At 37.9% G+C, this 19,521-nt stretch overlaps 1 protein-coding gene across 3 annotated transcripts in view; it reads left to right on the plus strand.

The window, feature by feature from the left end:
* Nucleotides 1-19,521, plus strand: part of PPFIA3 (PPFI scaffold protein A3) — a 159,885-nt gene that overhangs the window by 24,425 nt on the left and 115,939 nt on the right. For all 3 annotated transcript variants that reach the window (XM_075328207.1, XM_075328205.1, XM_075328206.1), the window contains exon 2: nt 2,517-3,063. In XM_075328207.1, coding sequence (XP_075184322.1) covers nt 2,830-3,063 — 234 coding nt within the window. In that variant the 5' untranslated portion in view covers nt 2,517-2,829. The remainder of the gene's footprint in view (nt 1-2,516; nt 3,064-19,521) is intronic.

Consider the following 19,521-nt stretch of genomic DNA (forward strand, 5'->3'; position numbering starts at 1 on the left):
ATGTCAGTTTTGCTTCTGACTCCAGGCCTCAGATGCTTCCGGTTTCTGACCACTCCCTTCCACTATATATATAGTCACATCTCCCAGCAGTGGATGCTGGTTTTTCTACTTCATTCTTAAGCTAGGCCTCGAGGTGGAAGGAGCTGCTGAGCCCTTGTTGCAGCGAAGCAGTGTAGGCTTCAGTCTTGGTGTCTGACTTTAGCCGTGAAGTTAGGCTTATGCTTTTGTTATTTCCCCTGTCTGTCATACCTTCCCCTTCATGTTGTATTAGTGCAGCAGTGGGACTAGTGATACTCACCTGCCAGCTCACTAGCCAGAGTTTACTGCAGGATCTTTCAGGGCTTCAGGTTTCTGCTCAGCGACAAGTGAGGAACTTGTATAGGGACTGGCTAGCAATGCAGGGTGCAGCTGAAGGTGGGTGCAGGGGGTGTCCCATCTTCCCCCTCACTAGCACTAGGGCCCACCATTAGTTGTAGTGAAACCCCTGTTTGTTGTGTTTCTTGCCACACGCCAGACCGTCCCCAAGTCTATACGTGACAATAGGTCATCAGTTTGAAATTGGGAAGGGGCAGACACCCTGTACCACCACCAATCAGCATTTAATTCAGATATAAACAAATGGAACGGTGCTACAAAGTGCCGCTGGATTAACCCCTTCTCCCACCGCACCATACATGTACATCATAGTCAGGGGAGCGCTTATTCCCATCTTCCTAAATGTGTTTTGTCAGATAGAGCTTGTAAATACAACTAATTTTGCAATTTACTGCTTATTAACATTTTCAGTCATTCTTGAGATATTAACATTTGTTTCCTTTTGTTTACATCTTGTTGGCATGGAGACCGACCATGAAAACTAAACAACATAACAAGCACTTGTCTATTGACATGTTTTCTGGTCTCTTTTTAAATATGTTTTCTGCCCATTTATATGGAATGCGACATAAAAAAATTCATTACTGTGTCAAAAAAGGTTTTTTATACGAAATGTATTTTTTTTCTATGGATTATTGGTAATGTATTGTTTTTTAATGTGCATAGTGCAGTCTGTGTTAACCCCCCCCCCCCACTATTCTGGACTCTTTATTTCTTTATTTATTTTTTTTAAGGACATAAACATGTACATTAGCATCAATAGACTATTTCAGATCCTATCTTTTGTATTGAAGCATCTAATGAGCGTGTGCAAAGGTCATTGTGAAGGGAGGGACAGCGGCCTCAGATGTCACTTTGCCTATTATAATTGGTGGATCCTGTCTTATTAGTATGTATAGAGGTGTTACCTGTCATTATAATGCTGTCTACGATGATAATGAGACTTCTGTAAAGTCTTCTGTAAAGAACAGGAAGTATGAGTTTAAAATAGCCCTCGATGACAGTGTAAAAATTGCAAGACTAATATATTTTTTTTATCATTACATGGTACGATATGGGAGCATTTTGTTATTTTTTTTTAGAAAGTTGAAAAAAAAATACATTTTTGCACAAAAATCGGATTTAAACAATATTTTTTGGGGGGATACATTACACAAGAGTTTAACCTATTTGCTTTATAACAGTTGTTTTTTTTTATATGTAACAATTTTATGCAAATATTAATTTTTATCTGAATATAATGGTACTATTTTATTATAATTTTTAATATTATTATTAATACTAATACTACTACTACTACTAATAATAATACTAATAGTATTGTTAGTATTATTATTAATTATTATTAGTATCATTTTTATTATTATTATTATTATTATAAATATTATTATTGTTAATAAAAATTAGTATTATGTTTTATTATTGATTATTATTATTATTTGTTATTAATAATAATAATAATAATAATAATAATAGTAGTAGTGGCAGTAGTAGTATTAATATTATTATTATTATTAACATTATTATTGTTAATAATAACAATTAGTATTATTATCATTATTATTATTGATAATATTATTATTATTATTATTATTATTATTATTATACTATTTTCCATTTCAGTCCTCCATGTTGTTGAAGTAGTTTTTACTACTTCAGAAGTTTCAGTGATTCTATAAACGCTGTTGAGATTGAAGAAAGTTTGTAAATTCAAACTTTCTTTTTGAGAAATCTCCAGCCCCCGAAGGGTGGACTCTTTATTATATACTACATACGAATCATGCATAAATATAGGTGTTTCTAGAATAGTAACAAATGGCAGAATACATAACTGCATAGTAAATGTCGACACTCCCAGGATCCATCCAGCTTAACCAAATTGCCTCAACTGTTCTTTGTTTCAAAAGTGGAATCCAACCCCTTTCTAAAGTTTCTTTTGAAGGCCTAACTCCTTCCTTACTTTAACAATTTTTAACAATGCAATTTTTGTACCTGTGTAAGTATGTTAATTAGTGCTCTTCCAGGAAGAATGCTAGCCATACCGGATAGCTTTCTTCCTTCTGGAGGAGAGCTAATTTGTAGGCTGTGTCTCTGTAGCCTTCCTGACTTCGTGTTTCTAAGATCTGTGTCTTTTCTTCTAGGTGGTACATACGTAGGTGTCCATTCTTCACGATCGGTGACAGCTATGAAGAGAGTCCTGACTAGTTGACTTGGTCCATATATCTCCAGGTAGTGACTTAATCGGAAATACTCTTCTTGTGTGTGATGAAGATGCTTCAAGCGGGACGCTACACGTACTCTTGGGTGCCCCATTTTGACTACTAGACAAGTGGATCCATTCCTGTGCCACGTCTTTACCCCCCTACCCACCCGTTTGCCTCGACTGGATTTATAACCCTCCCTGGTGCCTTTTTTTCCCTTGGTCTATATTTTGAGTAACATAAAGCTGCCAAGATGATGTGCGAAGTGATGCCCACCATCAACGAGGACAACCGTCGGGGCTCGACCTACAGCTCCGACGATGCCAACTTTGAGCAGCTTATGGTCAACATGTTAAATGAGAGAGAGCGGTTGCTGGAGACTCTGCGGGAGACTCAGGAGAGCCTGGCCACGGCACAGCTCCGGCTGAGAGAACTGGGCCACGAGAAGGAATCACTTCAACGGCAGCTCAACATCGCCCTTCCGCAGGTGAGAGCACAAGGTTCTTGGATCAGGTCCTTCGTTGATTCCTAAAGTCGTTGCATTGCTTGTCACTTTTTTGTTTGGATTTTTTTTTCTTAAATATTTACATTGTTTCCCTTCTACAGCCTTTATGCATCACCGTACATAACTGGCTGCGGAATGAGTTAAGAGTCACCTCCTCAAAGGCCGGATCTGTCCCCATTTCTCCTGAACTTTCTTCTGAGCTGCTTTATGACCACATCAAAGTTTAACATGGATGTGGTCAATCATACATCAGCTAAGAAAGTGCAGATAATATTCGGAGACTTCATTTTTAGGTGAATTTGATTATCTAGAAAGCGTTGTAATAAATATAAGTACAGTATATAACAAAAATAAGTACACCCCTCATATTTTTGTAAATATTTTATTATATCTTTTATGACTCTGATACAGTGTCAGTGTACAACTTGTATAACAGGGTACATTTGGTGGCTTCTAAATAACTCAACACATAGCCATTAATGTCAACAAAAGTGAGTACACCCCTAAGTGAAAATGGATACATTGTACCCAGTCAGCCATTTTCCTGTCATGTAACTCATTAGTGTTACAAGGTCTCAGGGGTGAATGGGGAGCAGGGGTGTTACATTTGGTGTTATCTCTCACACACTCTCTCATACTGGTCACTGGAAGTTCAACATGGCTTCTCAGGGCAAAGAATTCTCTGAGGATATGAAAAAAAGGATTGTTGCTCTACATAAAGATGGCCGAGGCTATAAGAAGATTGTCACCACCCTGACACTGATCTGCAGCACAGTGGCCAAGACCATACAGCGGTATAACAAGAGAGGATCCACTGAGAACAGGCCTCACCATGGCCGACCACAGAAGCTGAGTGCACGAGCTCAGCGTCATATCCAGAGGTCATCTTTTAAAAATAGAAATTTGAGTGCTACCAGCATTGCTGCAGAGGTTACAGGGGTGGGGGGTCCACCTGTCAGTGCTCAGACCATACGCCGCACACTGCCGGGGTTACAGGGATGGGGGTCCGTCTGTCAGTGCTCAGACCATACACAGCAGAGGTTACAGGGGTGGGGGGGGGGTCATCCTGTCGGTGCTCAGACCATACGCCCGCATACTGCAGAGGTTACAGGGATGGAGTCAGCCTGTCAGTGCTCAGACCATACACCGCACACTGTATCACATTGGTCTGCATGACTATCATTCCAGAAGGAAGCCTATGCTAAAGTTGATGCACAAGAAAACCCATAAAAAGTTTACAGAAGACAAGCAGACTAAGGACATGGATTACTGGAACCCTGTTGTGTGGTCTAATGAGACCAAGATAAACTTATTTGGTTCAGATGGTGTCAGGTGTGTGTGGTGGCAACCAGGTGAGGAGTACAAAGACAAGAGTTTCCTGCCTACAGTCAGGCATGGTGGTGAGAGTGTCATGGTTTGGGGCTGCATGAGTTCTATCGGCAATGGGGGGGTTACAGTTTATTGAGGGAACCATTAATGCAAACATGTCCTGTGACATACTGAAGCAGAGCATGATCCCCTCCCTTCATATTCCAACATGTTAACAACCCCAAACACCTCCAAGACCCCCATTGCCTTGCTACAGAAACTGAGGGTAAAGGTGCTGGAACGGCCAAGTGTCTCCAGACCTAAACCCTATTGAGCATCTGTGGGGCCTCCTCAATCAGAAGGTGGAGGAGCGCAAGGTCTCTAACATGCACCAGCTCCGTGATGTCGTCATGGAGGATGGAAGAGGATCCAGTGACTCCTGTGACCTCCATGCCCAAGAGCGTTAAGGCCGTGCTGGAAAATGATGGTGGCCACACAAAATATTCACACTTTGGGTACAATTTGGCTATTTTCACTTAGGGGTGTACTCGCTTTTGTTGGCATTTATAGCTGTGTGATGAGTTATTTACACTGTTATACAAGCTGCGCACTGACACTGTACATTGTATCACAGGGTCAGATCTTCAGTGTTGTCCCATGGAAAGATATAAAATATTTACAAAAATGTGAGGGGTGTACTCACTTTTGTTATGCACTGTATATATAATAAGTATTCAAGAGAAAGAGATCAAGCACGGTTTCACGAGAACAGAGGTATTTTACTCTCATTACATATTTATATGACAAGTGTGCTATGTAAACTGATGGATGGAGAGATGGGAGCGAGTGGCAGATTGCCTGGCCGATGAGAGTGCAGTTTAGGTATTGATCCTCATCAGTGATTTCGGATGTCGGATGGGTTTTCACAGAAACATGATATTGCAGCGTCTCTGGTAAAGGGACTTTAGCAGTCCTAGATTTTTGTAGATGCTTCTTTCCATCTATAATGGTTACATACCTTTTTTATTTTTTCACTTTTATCTATACCTTTCGTAAACAAGGCGTTATCCATCTGGACATAGAATGTCGAAATGTTCACTTTGTACCATGGTCTAGCCATCTTTTATACTAAACACCTGTAAAGATCTTTTTTTAGATCACTATTAAAATGTGACTGCTAGGTATTAACCTGATTGCTTGGGTTAGTGCATTCTAGAAAACTGGTGCAGCTCTAAAAAAAAAGTCTTGGAGTCAGTATTGAGAGGCTCCAAAGTTTGAAGGATGTTATTTTTAGATAATTTACAGAAGTGAAGTAATTGTAGGGTGGTGCAGCACGGTGACCATCTTTATAGGGTAGATTTAGACATTTAAATTGTATATGGGTAACTAGTGCAATGACTGGAACAGGGTGGAGGCATCAGTGTAGCTGTTGGACATGATGATAAGTTTGGCTACTGCATTCAGGGATGTTTGTAGCAAGGAAAACTGTAGGGTGTTTCACTAATAGTCTCCACCCAGTAGTCCGAAGACAAACTGCTATACACACAGATGGATTCCTGTCCTCCTGTTTTTCCATAAAAAACAATCCACATTTATTTTTGAACAAAAAAATCAACAGTCATACTGCATTCTGGAACATCAACATAACTCTCCAAACCTATCTATCTATCTATCTATCTATCTATCTATCTATCTATCTATCTATCTATCTATCTATCTATCTATCTATCTATCTATCTATCTATCTATATATCTATCTATCCCTCTATCTATCTATCCCTCTATCTATCTATCCCTCTATCTATCCATCTATCTATCTATCTATCTATCTATCTATCTATCTATCTATCTATCTATCTATCTATCTATCTATCTATCTATCCCTCTATCTATCCCTCTATCTATCCATCTATCTATCTATCTATCTATCTATCTATCTATCTATCTATCTATCCCTCTATCTATCTATCCCTCTATCTATCTATCCCTCTATCTATCTATCCCTCTATCTATCTATCCCTCTATCTATCTATCTATCTATCTATTATCTATCTATCCCTCTATCTATCCCTCTATCTATCCCTCTATCTATCTATCCCTCTATCTATCCCTCTATCTATCCATCTATCCATCTATCCATCTATCTATCTATCTATCTATCTATCCATCTATCCATCTATCTATCTATCCCTCTATCTATCTATCTATCTATTTATCTATCTATCCCTCTATCTATCTATCTATCTATCTATCTATCTATCTATCTATCTATCCCTCTATCTATCCCTCTATCTATCTATCTATCTATCTCTCTACCTATCTATCTATCTATCTATCTATCTCTCTACCTATCTATCCCTCTATCTATCTATCTATCTATCTATCCCTCTATCTATCCCTCTATCCCTCTATCTATCTATCTATCTATCTATCTATCTATCTATCTATCTATCTATCTATATATCCCTCTATCTATCTATCTATCCCTCTATCTATCTATCTATCTATCTATCTATCCATTATCTATCTATCTATCAATCATCTATCTACACACACACACACACCAGTGTGTCTGCTCTTCAGCTTTAGGCTCCTGCAGTCAACAGACCTTTGGTCACATGACGTGATATCACAAAGGTCCTTAAGCAGTCTTATCATCAGGATATAAATATTGTCGGCCTTTTGAAATTGCCCAGTTTGCTCTCCCTCCCCAATAATGTCAGCCCTGCACACCAGCCTGTCTCCTGTTCAGTTCTTTTAGAGTCCTAGAATTAAGAGACCTTTGGTCACATGACGTGAAATCACAAAGGTCCTTAAGCAGTGTTATCATCAGGATATTAATGTTGTGGGCCCTGTAAAATTTCCCCATTTGCTTTCTTTTCTCCCTAATACCAGTCCTGCATACCTGCCTTTCTCCGGTTCAGTTCTTTTCCAGTCCTAGAATTAAGGCACCTTTGGTCACATGACGTGATGTTACAAAGGTCCTTTAACAATCTTAACCTTGGAATTCAACTGCTGGGGTCCCTAAGAAAGTGGGGGTCCTGGGCAATTGTGCAGTTTGCTCCCCCTGATGCCGGCCCTGACTGAAACTAGGACTTATTTTTGGAGTAGGGCTTATATTTCAAGCATTTTTGCAGAAATCATGCTATGTCAGGCTCAGAAGCAGCAGTAACAAGGAGAACATTAATAAAAAATAATCAATAAGTAAGTCGAGTGTAAAATGCAGGTTAATTTGTTTCCAAAACCATCATACAATGTTCATAAAAATATAATAATATAATAATAATAATATTTATTCATTTATATAGCGCTGTTAATACCACAGCGCTTTACATACATTGGCAACTCTGTCCCCATTGGGGCTCACAATTAAGGTTCCCTGTGAGTATGTTTCTTCATAATAAAGGGATACGAACCCATAAAAATATTATTTTAAAAACTTCTATTATTATTTTTTTACGTTCAACGCTAATGACACAGACAGTATTAATGTCGAGTCACGGAATTCAAAGTCAATACTTGCTAGATGCATTGCAGCCTGATCTTGCGGGTTGTCTCTGATTTCTATCCTGTTATTAACATATTATAGGCGTTTTAATATTTTTATACCGCTCTGAGACCACTGACCTCTTATACTGCGGCTTTAAGTGTGGATATGTAGTATCAGCAGTCTGCAGAGAGACCTGATTGTCACATTTTCTCCCCATAATAGAGTATTAATCAATGTAGCCAACATGTTTCCACCAGTCGGATCAGTCTGATATCCCGGACCGGAGCCCAGGTACACGGCGGACTAAAAATAGTGCTGTAGGCACAGTCTCCATTGTGTCCTCCCTAGACCTGAATATGGAGTACGTGGGAAGATTAGGTTAGCAGTCTTGTGTGCTCGGAATGGTAATGACTCCGCTTACAGTTGGCGAGCCGGCCAGGGAGATTGAATTGCCTTATCCTGGATCCAGTTATTTAAATGGTGAATGAAGGGCTGAGCGTGAAGAAAGCCGAGGTTTTTTTTTTTACAGCTTTTATAGCAGTTCCTTAGTACAGTATTTTAATTTCTTTCGCAGCCATTCGTCCTTGCGTCATTCCCCGTCTGCAAATATATTCGGGCAGTTTAGATAACAGCCCGCCATTTTTATTCTGCACGGGTTATCTCCCTCCCGATTCGGCCTACACAACTGACATTTTTTTTTTACCTAATAAGCAAGGGTAGACCTACTTTCTATAGTAACTGTCCATTTAAATTATTTATTTTATAAATCCCAGAAAAAACAAAGACCTACCCCGAAAATAAGCCCTAGTATGCTTTTACAGGATTTTTGGAGTATGCTTGAAATATAAGCCCTATGTCATGGTTCTGATCTGCAGTGCTCTGCTCCCAGCTGAGCCGAGGCTTCGTTTTGTATTGTGCTCTGGTGCATGGGTTGTCTGCGCTGGTGTTGGGAATGGGCCTGTTTGCAGATGCCTCGTTCCGGGTGATTGCTCTGCTTCATTAGGGACCAATCTCATCCGTAATGCTGCCAGTCATAGTTCCTGCTCTGCAGTGAGTGCTCTGGTTCCCGATAGTGCTTTGTTTTGATCTTGTCTTTCTACTCCGGACCTTTTGTAACCCCTCTCCACACGTACACTGACTCTGATGTTACCCCCTGGCTTCTGATCTCGGCTTGTACCCTGACCTCAGCCCCGCTCTCTTCTTGTGAACCTTATGTGACCTCCTGGCTCACAACCTCCGGCTCGTATCCTGACCTCGGCTCCATTTTCTCCCTGTAAACCTTACTTGACTTCCTGGCTCCCAGCCTCCGTCTCATACCCTGACCTCAACCCCGCTCTCTTCCTGTGAACCTTATGTGACCTCCTGGCTCCCGACCTCCAGCTTGTATCCTGACCTCGGTTCTGTTTTCTCCCTGTAAACCTTACTTGACTTCCTGGCTCCCAGCCTCCATCTCATACCCTGACCTCAACCCCGCTCTCTTCCTGTGAACCTTATGTGACTTCCTGGCTCCTGACCTCCGGTTTGTATCCTGACCTCGGCTCCGTTTTCTCCCTGTAAACCTTACTTGACTTCCTGGCTCCCAACCTCAGGCTCATACCCTGACCTCAGCTCTTCTTTCTCCCTGTGTCCCATACGTGATCTCCTGGCTCCGGACCTCCGGCTTGTTTGACTACCCCTCCACTATCTGCATCTAGTGACACCTAGTGGTTGAATTTCACACCCTTCTCCAAAAATAAGCCCTAGTTACAGTAAGGTCGGCATTAGGCAGTCCAACTGCACAATTTCTCACGACCCCCACTCTCTTAGAGGCCCCAAAATTTGTATTCTGAGGTTAAGATTTTTAAGGACCTTTGGTGACTCAGTCATGTGACCAAAGGTCTGTTAATTGCAATAGTTACACACAATGTTTTGGAGAGTTTGTTGATGTTCCAGAATGCTATATGACTATATTTTAATAAATGTTGATTTTTTTATGTGTTCACGAATATATGTGGATTACTGTTGATGGGAAAAAAAAAATAAGACATCCCCCGAAAATAAGCCTTAGCTTATCTTTCATAGCAAAAAAATAATATAAGACCTTGTATCAGTTTCAGAGAAACACGGTAGTACGCGTGAAAATAAGCTGCTTTCTAATATATCTTATCAGAAAAATCTCCTACACTCTTAATTCATAAATGAAAACTGTATTCCGTGAAGACATTCCCATTATTGAGATAGAAGACAGTTAGTGTTTATACTATTCTATGGAGAGTGGAGGGAGGAGCTAAAGGCGGAGACTGACATTCTCCAGTATTCCTGGAACGGCAGTTAAAGTTTGAATTTTGTTTATTTTTTAAACAGATTCAAACTGTGTAACTGTCGTTTCAGCTGAACTTCCGGAATGTCTGGCTCCGCCTCTAGCTCCGCCTTACATCTCCATAGAACTTTATAAGTACTAACTGTCACCGCTTATCTCAGTAATGGGAAAATCTATCTTCACTTATTACAGACTTTACCCATCAATTCAGAGTGATAGCTTTATACCAGTAGGAGAACGAATCAAATAAGATTTATAAAATTAAAATGACTAAACAAAAGAAGAGCCGCGGATGGGATGTTGGGAGGTGGACGCATCTCAGGGCTCCCGTTTAACCTGGCCGTTCCTTAGTATACCGGCGCATGCGCACAATGGCCCATCTCCAGGAGTCCTTCTGCTGCCTGTTCTGGCACTCACAAGATTTCGATGGAGATGTCTTCATTACCAGTCTATAGGTGATAGACCTGAAGCTTGGTCAGATTAGGGAGTTAAGCTTTTGGGTCATGGGTATCAATAAATAGAGATCAGGGTGATCTGTGCTATGACCCTGTTAGGGTCACCAGTTGCACTGTAGTGGATGTGGGGGGTGAATATACAGTTTTTTTGAACACCATGGGGTCTGATGTTTGCGTTTGGGGTCCTTCCTGTGACAGATCTGTCTCAGATGTCACCAGAGCTTAAAGGGAATGTGCAATCGGAAAATTAAAATTCTATTGTTTCAATCATTTTTTAGGTAAATTGACAATGCTTTTTTTTCAAATTACAATTTTTATTAAAAAAAAAAAGAGAAAATTAGAACACTTGCAATCTCTACACTGGTTACTATGGCTATTTCCTGTAGTTTACAGGAGGCTCATTATCATCAAAGGGAGGATTACAATGAAAAGTGTCACAGCTCACCTCCTCCTCATCCTGTTCAGTGACTGATAAATCTCTATATACAGCTCATAATACAGGATCCACCTTTCATAATAGGTGATATCACAGCTCACCACCTCTTCCTCCTGTACAATGACTGATATCTCTATATACAGTAGATAATACAGGATCCACCATTCGCAATAGGTGATGTCACAGCTCACCTCCTCTTCCTCCTGTACAAGGACAAGTACGCCTCTATAAACAGTAGATAACAGAGGACCGATCATTCACAATAAGTGATGTCACAGCTCACCTCCACTCCCTGTACAATAATAATAATAAGAATATTTATTCATTTATATAGCGCTGTTAATTCCACAGCGCTTTACATACAATGGTAACACTGTTCCCATTGGGGTCACAATCTAGAGTTCCTATCAGTATGTTTTTGGAGTGTGGGAGGAAACCCACGCAAACACGGGAAGAACATACAGATGGTGTATTGGTGGGATTTGAACCCAGGACCCCAGCGCTGCAAGACTACAGTGCTAAACACTGAGCCACCGTGCTGCCCAATGCTTGATAACAGCGCTATATATAGTAGATAAGACCGGATCCACTATTCACATTAGGTGACGTCATAGCTCACCTCCTCCTTCCCCTGCACAATAACTGATAACACAGGATCTTCCATTCACAATAGGTAATATCACAGCTCACTTCCTCCTGTGCAATGTCTGATAACATCTCTGTATACAGTAGATAAAACAGGATCCACCATTCACAATAGGTGATATCACAGCTCACCTACTCCTGTACAGTGACAGATAATACCACTATATATACAGTAGATAACACAAAATCCACCATTCACAATAGGTGATATCACAGCTCACCTCCTCCTGTACAATGTCTGATAACATCTCTATATACAGTAGGTAAAACAGGACCCACCATTCACAATAGGTGATATCACAGCTCACCTCCTCCTGTACAATGTCTGATAACATCTCTATATACAGTAGATAAAACAGGACCCACCATTCACAATAGGTGATGTCACAGCTCACCTCCTCCTGTACAATGACAGATAATACTACTATATATACAGTAGATAACACAGGACCCACCATTCACAATAGGTGATGGTATAGCTCACCTCCTCCTGTACAGTGACAGATAATACCACTACAGTAGATAACACAAAATCCACCATTCACAATAGGTGATGTCATAGCTCACCTCCTCCTGTACAGTGACAGATAATACCACTATATATACAGTAGATAACACAAAATCCACCATTCACAATAGGTGATGTCACAGCTCACCTCCTCTACCTCCTGTAGAATCAAAGTATCAGTTTAGAATAGCCTCAGTGACCAGTATAACAAATGCTAAATTTCTAATATTTTTTTTACAAATTGTTATATCGGGGAAAAAAATTCCATCAATTTAAAAAAATAAATAAAATAAATAAGAATATATATATATATATATATATATATATATATATATATATATATATATATATATATATATATATATATATATATATATCATTTTTTTTTTTATTTATATATATCTATCAATTTAAATTCCATCAATTTAAAAAAATAAATAGATAAGTAGATATATATATATATATATATATATATATCTACTTATCTATTTATTTTTTTAAATTGATGGAATTTAAATTGATAGATATATATAAATAAAAAAAAATATATATATATATATATATATATATATATATATATATATATTTTTTTTTTTTTATTTATATATATCTATCAATTTAAATTCCATCAATTTAAAAAAATAAATAGATAAGTAGATATATATATATATATATATATATATATATAATCTACTTATCTATTTATTTTTTTAAATTGATGGAATTTAAATTGATAGATATATATAAATAAAAAAAAAAAATGATATATATATATATATATATATATATATATATATATATATATATATATATATAAAATATATATATATATACACACACATTTAACACCAAAAACAGATTTAAGCGATAGGATGTTTTCTGATGACACATTCCCTGTAAGATGAAAATGTTACTATATCTGTGAAATAAGTCATTATAGGCAGCGAGTAATGATGAATCCATAGGGCGTTCTGGAATACTGCGGCTCCAGTAAATGATCAGTGGTGATCGGGCAGCAGAGCTCTGACTCATTACCACCGATGCCTGCCCACCTAATAATCATCCTTACCAGCAGGGTCCGGGCTGTGAAGCCCCCAGGCTGGTGAGAAACATCCTCTGCTGCAGTAAAGGCTTCTTTGATCAAAATGTTTTTTGGTTTTTTTTTGCACAACCTCTCTGCAAACTGTGACCCCTCCCGGCATGCCATGGGGGGCCACCTGCTTAAAGGGGGGGTCACCCAATAAAATATTCATCACTTTTCCAAAAATATTGGGGACTCCACTGCCAGCACCTGGAGGTCCCCCTAATCCACAGCAAGGAGAAGTGTGAAAGGAGCTCACTCGTGCCCCCCCGCCGCTCCATTCTTTTTTCTTTTTATGGGGCTGATAAATATATAAATATAAATATAATCTAATATAAATATAAATAAATAGTAATTTATAAATTCATAATGTGAAATATTAAGAGAAATGATGCTTTTCAGTCTTAAGATACTTTTTCCGGCTGTATTATTGTAGTGAAAGACACACAATCAAATGTTTGCAGGTTCAAGTCCCCGAGGGAAAAAAAATGTAGATCACAAAATAATAAAGAATATATAAAAAATGTAGATTACAAAATAATAAAAAGAGTAGGTTAAAAAAAGTAGATTGCAAAATAATAAAAATATTTAAAAAATGTAGACTACAAAACATTCATAAAAATATAAAAAAGTAGATTACAAAATAATAAAAATATAAAAAAGTAGATATAATAATAATATAAAAAAATAGATTACAAAGTAATAAAAATATAAAAAAGTAGATATAACAATAATAATATAAAAAATAGATTACAAAGTAATAAAAATATAAAAAAGTAGATATAATAATAATATAAAAAGTAGATTACAAAATAATAAAAACAATATTAAAAAAAGTAGATTGCAAAATAATAAAACTAAGTAAAAAAAAAAAAGTGGATTACAAAATAATAATAAAAATATATAAAAAGTAGATTACAAAATAACAAAAATATAAAATGTGGATTACAAAATAGTAATAAAAATGGCTCAAAAATGTAAATTAGAAAATAATAAAAAATATATAAAGTAGATTATTTTTTTATATTTTAATTATTATTTTGTAGTTATAATAATAATAATGATAATAATATAAAACAATGTAGATTACAAAATAAAAACAAGATTAAAAAGGTATTACAAAATAATAATAATAATAAAAATAAAAAAATGAAATATAATAATATAAAAAAATGTAGATTGCATAATATAATAAAAATGTTAAACAATGTAGATTACAAAATAATAAAAATGGATAACAAATATAGATTGCAAAATAATGAAAAAAATGTAGATTACTTTTATTAATAATAATAATAATAATAATAATGTAAAAAAGTAGGTTTCATAATAAGTATGATAAAAAATATAAAAAAGTAGATAAAATAATAAAAAGATGTAGATTGCATAATAATAATGACAATAAAAATATATAACAAAAAGTAGATTACAAAATAATAATAAAAATGGATAAAAAATGTAAATTACAAAATAATAAAAAAATATAAAAAAGTAGATAAACTAATATTAAAAATCTAGGTTACAAAATAAAAATATAAAAAAGTAGATTACAAAATAGTAAAACCATATAAAAAAGTAGATTATATAATAATATAATAATAATGTATAATAAAAATGGAGATTGCAAAAAAAAAAGTTTTGTTTTTTTCTCAGTATAAAGTAATGAAAAGTGTGATGGAATAAATGGCGCTATAATATAATAATAATAATATTTTTATTATTATTATCATCATATACAAATAAGCATATTTGTTATTGCTGCATCTGTAAAAGTCTCATTTATCAAAATATCAAAATATGAAATTAAATAACCCAAAACTTTAAATTTTAGCTTACATGAAAATAAGCAACTTTGTGATTAATCTTATCAGAATTTTTTTTCTTTTCTTCTCATGGATGGATCTTTTACTCTCCATTCATGGGTGGAATCTATATTCAGTAATGACAACATTTTCTGATTACTGAGATAGAAGATGACAGAAGGTGCTTATGATATTGTATGGAGGAACAGGGAGGAACTAGAGGCAGAGACAGAGATTCTGCTGCAAGTTCTTCTGAAACACTTGCAGATCTCTAGAACTTTATGAGCACCAACTGTCATCTCCTATCATAGTAATGGGGAAGGTCTGTATTCACTGAAAATAGATTTTGCCCATGAACTGATAATAGGAAGGAAGGGAAAGAAAGAAAGGGAAAAAAGTAGAGAAAGGGAAAGGAGAAAAGAAAGGGAAAGGAGGAAAGAAAGAAAGAAAGAAAGAAAGAAAGAAAGAAAGAAAGAAAGAAAGAAAGAAAGAAAGAAAGGGAAAGAAAGAAAGAGAAAGGAGGAAAGAAGTAAGGAAAGAAAAAGGGAAAGAAAGAAGGAAAGGGAAAGAAGGAAGGAAATGAGAGAAGGAAAAAAAAAGAAAAGACGATAATAAGGAAAGAAAGGGAAAGAAGGAAAGAAAGTGGGGAGAAGGAAAGGGAAAGAAGGAAAGTAAGGGAAAGGGGGAAAGAAAGAGAAGGAAAGGGAAAGAAGGAAGGAAACAAAAGAAGGAAAAAAGGGAAAGAAGAAAATAAGGAAAGAAAGAAAAAGAAGGTGATTAAGGGAAAGAAATGGAAAGAAAGGGAAAGAAGGAAAGAAAGGAGGAAGAAGGAAGGAAAGGGAAAGAAGGAAAGAAAGGGGAAGAAGGAAAGAAAGGGTAGGGAAAGAAGGAAAGAAAGGGAAAGAAGGAAAGAAAGGGAAAGAAGATAGGAAAGAAAAAGAAGGAAGGAAAGAAAGAAAAAGAAGGCAAGAATGAAATTCTCTAATAACAAATATATCACAAAGTTTCTTATTTTCACGTGTACTACTAAAAATTATTTTTGCTATTGGGGTTTATTAACATTTTTTCACCGTTTGACCTCTATAGCCGGTGTGTTGCACCAACTATGAATCGAGTTAACTGAGAATCTGTCAGTGAGCGCACGCTGACAGAGGAGTTTTTTAACGCTTTAACCTGTCCTTTATGCCCACCGACCACATCAAAGTTGGATGTGAAGTGAAACAAAGGCAGAATGATGCAAAATGTTTAACTAAGTACAATTAATTTATCAAAAAAAAAAAAATACACACTTTTAAATTAAAAATAAATTAAAAAAAAATCACAAAAATGGATAACCCTCGGATGCCCCATTATCTAATAAAGAAAATTAAATATAAAGTGAAAGAAAAAAAAATAAGATTTTAGTATACAAAGTAACATTGAATATTTTGTGTTTTTTCCCTTTGCAATTCCCTGCTTTATTAGCCGGATAAACACAGTTCTCTTTTTATTGCTTTATCCCCCTGTTATCCATAATTATTAAGTTTTTAATTATATGGCGACGATATATTCTTCAGCAATGTTCTGAAAGCAGAAGTAACGGCCACAACAATGCTAAGCAATTACAGATAAGAGGAAATTAAACAGAAAAATAAATAAGGAATAAGTCCCGGTGTAGAAATGAAAGGTATCATCTCTCCAAAAATCAATAACCGAGCTGGATGTGAACGGACGCTTTTAATAAAGAATTGCGCTAAGTCATATACTTCATCATTGGGTTACAACTGGGAACACCCAATAGTGACTAGGGGTGTAGGGTCGGTTGGTCGAAAGCAATATACTACGTGTTTCGCCTCCACTGAAGCTTCTTCTTGGAGTACTGCACAGGCTCCATGTTCAACAACTGGAAAACTAGATGATTAAAGTAGCCAGGAGTTGCTTTTAAATCTACATCAGTGTTATAGGTAGTCAAGATTATTTTTTTCATCAGCTGCTATGCTCTGCATAGGCAGCAACTAAAATCACGAAGCTCTCGGTATGATGACGTGAACTTTTTCATCTAGGTTCCTGTATATACAGAGCATCTCGATTGCTTCACTCTGCATAGGCAGCAAGTGAGATAACAAAGGCTGCACAGTGCTCTCACACAGCTCCCTGTCTATCCTCTCATTTGTAATTTTGTGAGACTAGAGACAGCGACTTGGTGGGGACCTCCCGCATATATCAGTCCCCTGTTAAAAACAAACATAAAAAGCACTAAGTTTTTACATATAATTTCTAACCCTAACTACGGTTTGAAGCCGTACTTTCTATCTATAGTTTGTAGCAGTAATTAGGCTAGAGTTTGGCCAGGGCAAGGGTTATGGTTTGAAGTAAGACTAGGGCTAGGGTCTGGGTAGGGCTTGGTTTTGGAGTAGGACTAGGATTTTGGACTAGCACTAGGCTTTCGGCTAGGGTCAGGCTTCAGGATAGTGTTAGGGCTAGGGTTTGGACTGGCGTTGAGATTCTGGATGGGGTTGGGGCTATGGTTTGGACTGAATTTAGGATTCTGGATAAGGTTAGGGCTAGGGATTAGACTGGGATTAGGATTCTGTCTAGGGTTTAGACTTGGGTTAGGAAAAAGCTAGGGTTTAGACTGGGGTTAGGATCCTGGATAGGGTTTGGACTGGGGTTAGGATCCTGGATAGGGTTTGGACTAGGGTTAGGATCCTGGATAGGGTTTGGACTAGGGTTAGGATCCTGGATAGGGTTTGGACTGGGGTTAGGATCCTGGATAGGGTTTGGACTAGGGTTAGGATCCTGGATAGGGTTTGGACTGGGGTTAGGATTCTGGGTAGGGTTTGGACTGGGGTTAGGATCCTGGGTAGGGTTTGGACTGGGATTAGGATCCTGGGTAGGGTTTGGACTGGGGTGAGGATACTGGATAGGGTTTGGACTTGGGGTAGGATCCTGGGCTAGGGTTTGGACTGGGTTTAGGATCCTGGGTAGGGTTTGGACTGGGGTTAGGATCCTGGGTAGGGTTTGAACTGGGGTTAGGATACTGGATAGGGTTTGGACTGGGGTTAGGATCTTGGGTAGGGTTTGGACTGGGGTTAGGATCCTGGGTAGAGTTTAGACTGGGGTTAGGATCCTGGGTAGGGTTTGGACTTGGGTTAGGATCCTGGGTAAGGTTTGGACTGGGGTTAGGATCCTGGGTAAGGTTTGGAGTGGGGTTAGGATCCTGGGTAGAGTTTGGACTGGGGTTAGGATCCTGGATAGCTTTTGGACTGGGGTTAGGATTCTGGGTAGGGTTTGGACTGGGGTTAGGATTTTGGGTAAGGTTTGGACTGGGGTTAGGATACTGGATAGGGTTTGGACTGGGGTTAGGATCCTGGGTAGAGTTTAGACTGGGGTTAGGATCCTGGGTAGGGTTTGGACTGGGGTTAGGATCCTGGGCAGGGTTTGGACTGGGGTTAGGATACTGGGTAGGGTTTGGACTGGGGTTAGGATCCTGGGTAAGGTTTGGACTGGGGTTAGGATCCTGGGTAGGGTTAGGGACAGGGTTTGGATTGGGGTTACAACTCTGGCTACAGTTAGGGCTAGGGTTTGGACTGGGGTTAGGATCCTGGGTAGAGTTTAGACTGGGGTTAGGATCCTGGGTAGGGTTTGGACTGGGGTTAGAATCCTGGGTAGGGTTTGGACTGGGGTTAGGATCCTGGGTAGGGTTTGGACTGGGGTTAGGATCCTGGGTAGGGCTTGGACTGGGGTTAGGATCCTGGGTAGGGTTTGGACTGTGGTTAGGAACAAAGGGTAGGGTTTGGACTGGAGTTAGGATCCTGGGTAGGGTTTGGACTGGGGTTAGGATCCTGGGTAGAGTTTGGACTGGGGTTAGGATCCTGGGTAGGGTTTGGACTGGGTTTAGGATCCTGGGTAGAGTTTGGACTGGGGTTAGGATTCTGGCTAGGGTTAGGGATAGGGTTCTGATTGGGGTTACAACTCTGGCTACAGTTAGGGCTAGGGTTTGGACTGGTGTTAAGGTTTGGACTAGAGCTAATGTTAAGCCTAAGTTTTAGACTAGCGCTAGGGTTAAGCACAGGTTAATGAAATGTTTACTTAAAAAAGCACAAACGTAATAAAAAATACAAAGTAATAACAACAATGTATAACTTGATTTTTAACTTTTCACATAATTTGAGGGTTAAGATTAGGAATTTGAGTTCGGATTAGGGTCAGGTTTAGGGTTAGGGTTAGTTTAATAAAATCATTACAAAAATGTAATAAAAATACAAAGTAAATAAAAATAGCAATATGTAATGTATACATTTTAAGCCTAAATGTCACATGTTGCTGCCTTTCCCCGGATGCTGGCACCCCTCACTACACCAATGGTTGTTTTCCTTATTAAATAGTATCTTCAGCTCTTCTTCTTCTTGGTAGTCCACTCCAGACCTCAGCTGC

This window comes from Anomaloglossus baeobatrachus, chromosome 11 (assembly GCF_048569485.1).
Source record: "Anomaloglossus baeobatrachus isolate aAnoBae1 chromosome 11, aAnoBae1.hap1, whole genome shotgun sequence".
NCBI lineage: Eukaryota > Metazoa > Chordata > Amphibia > Anura > Aromobatidae > Anomaloglossus > Anomaloglossus baeobatrachus.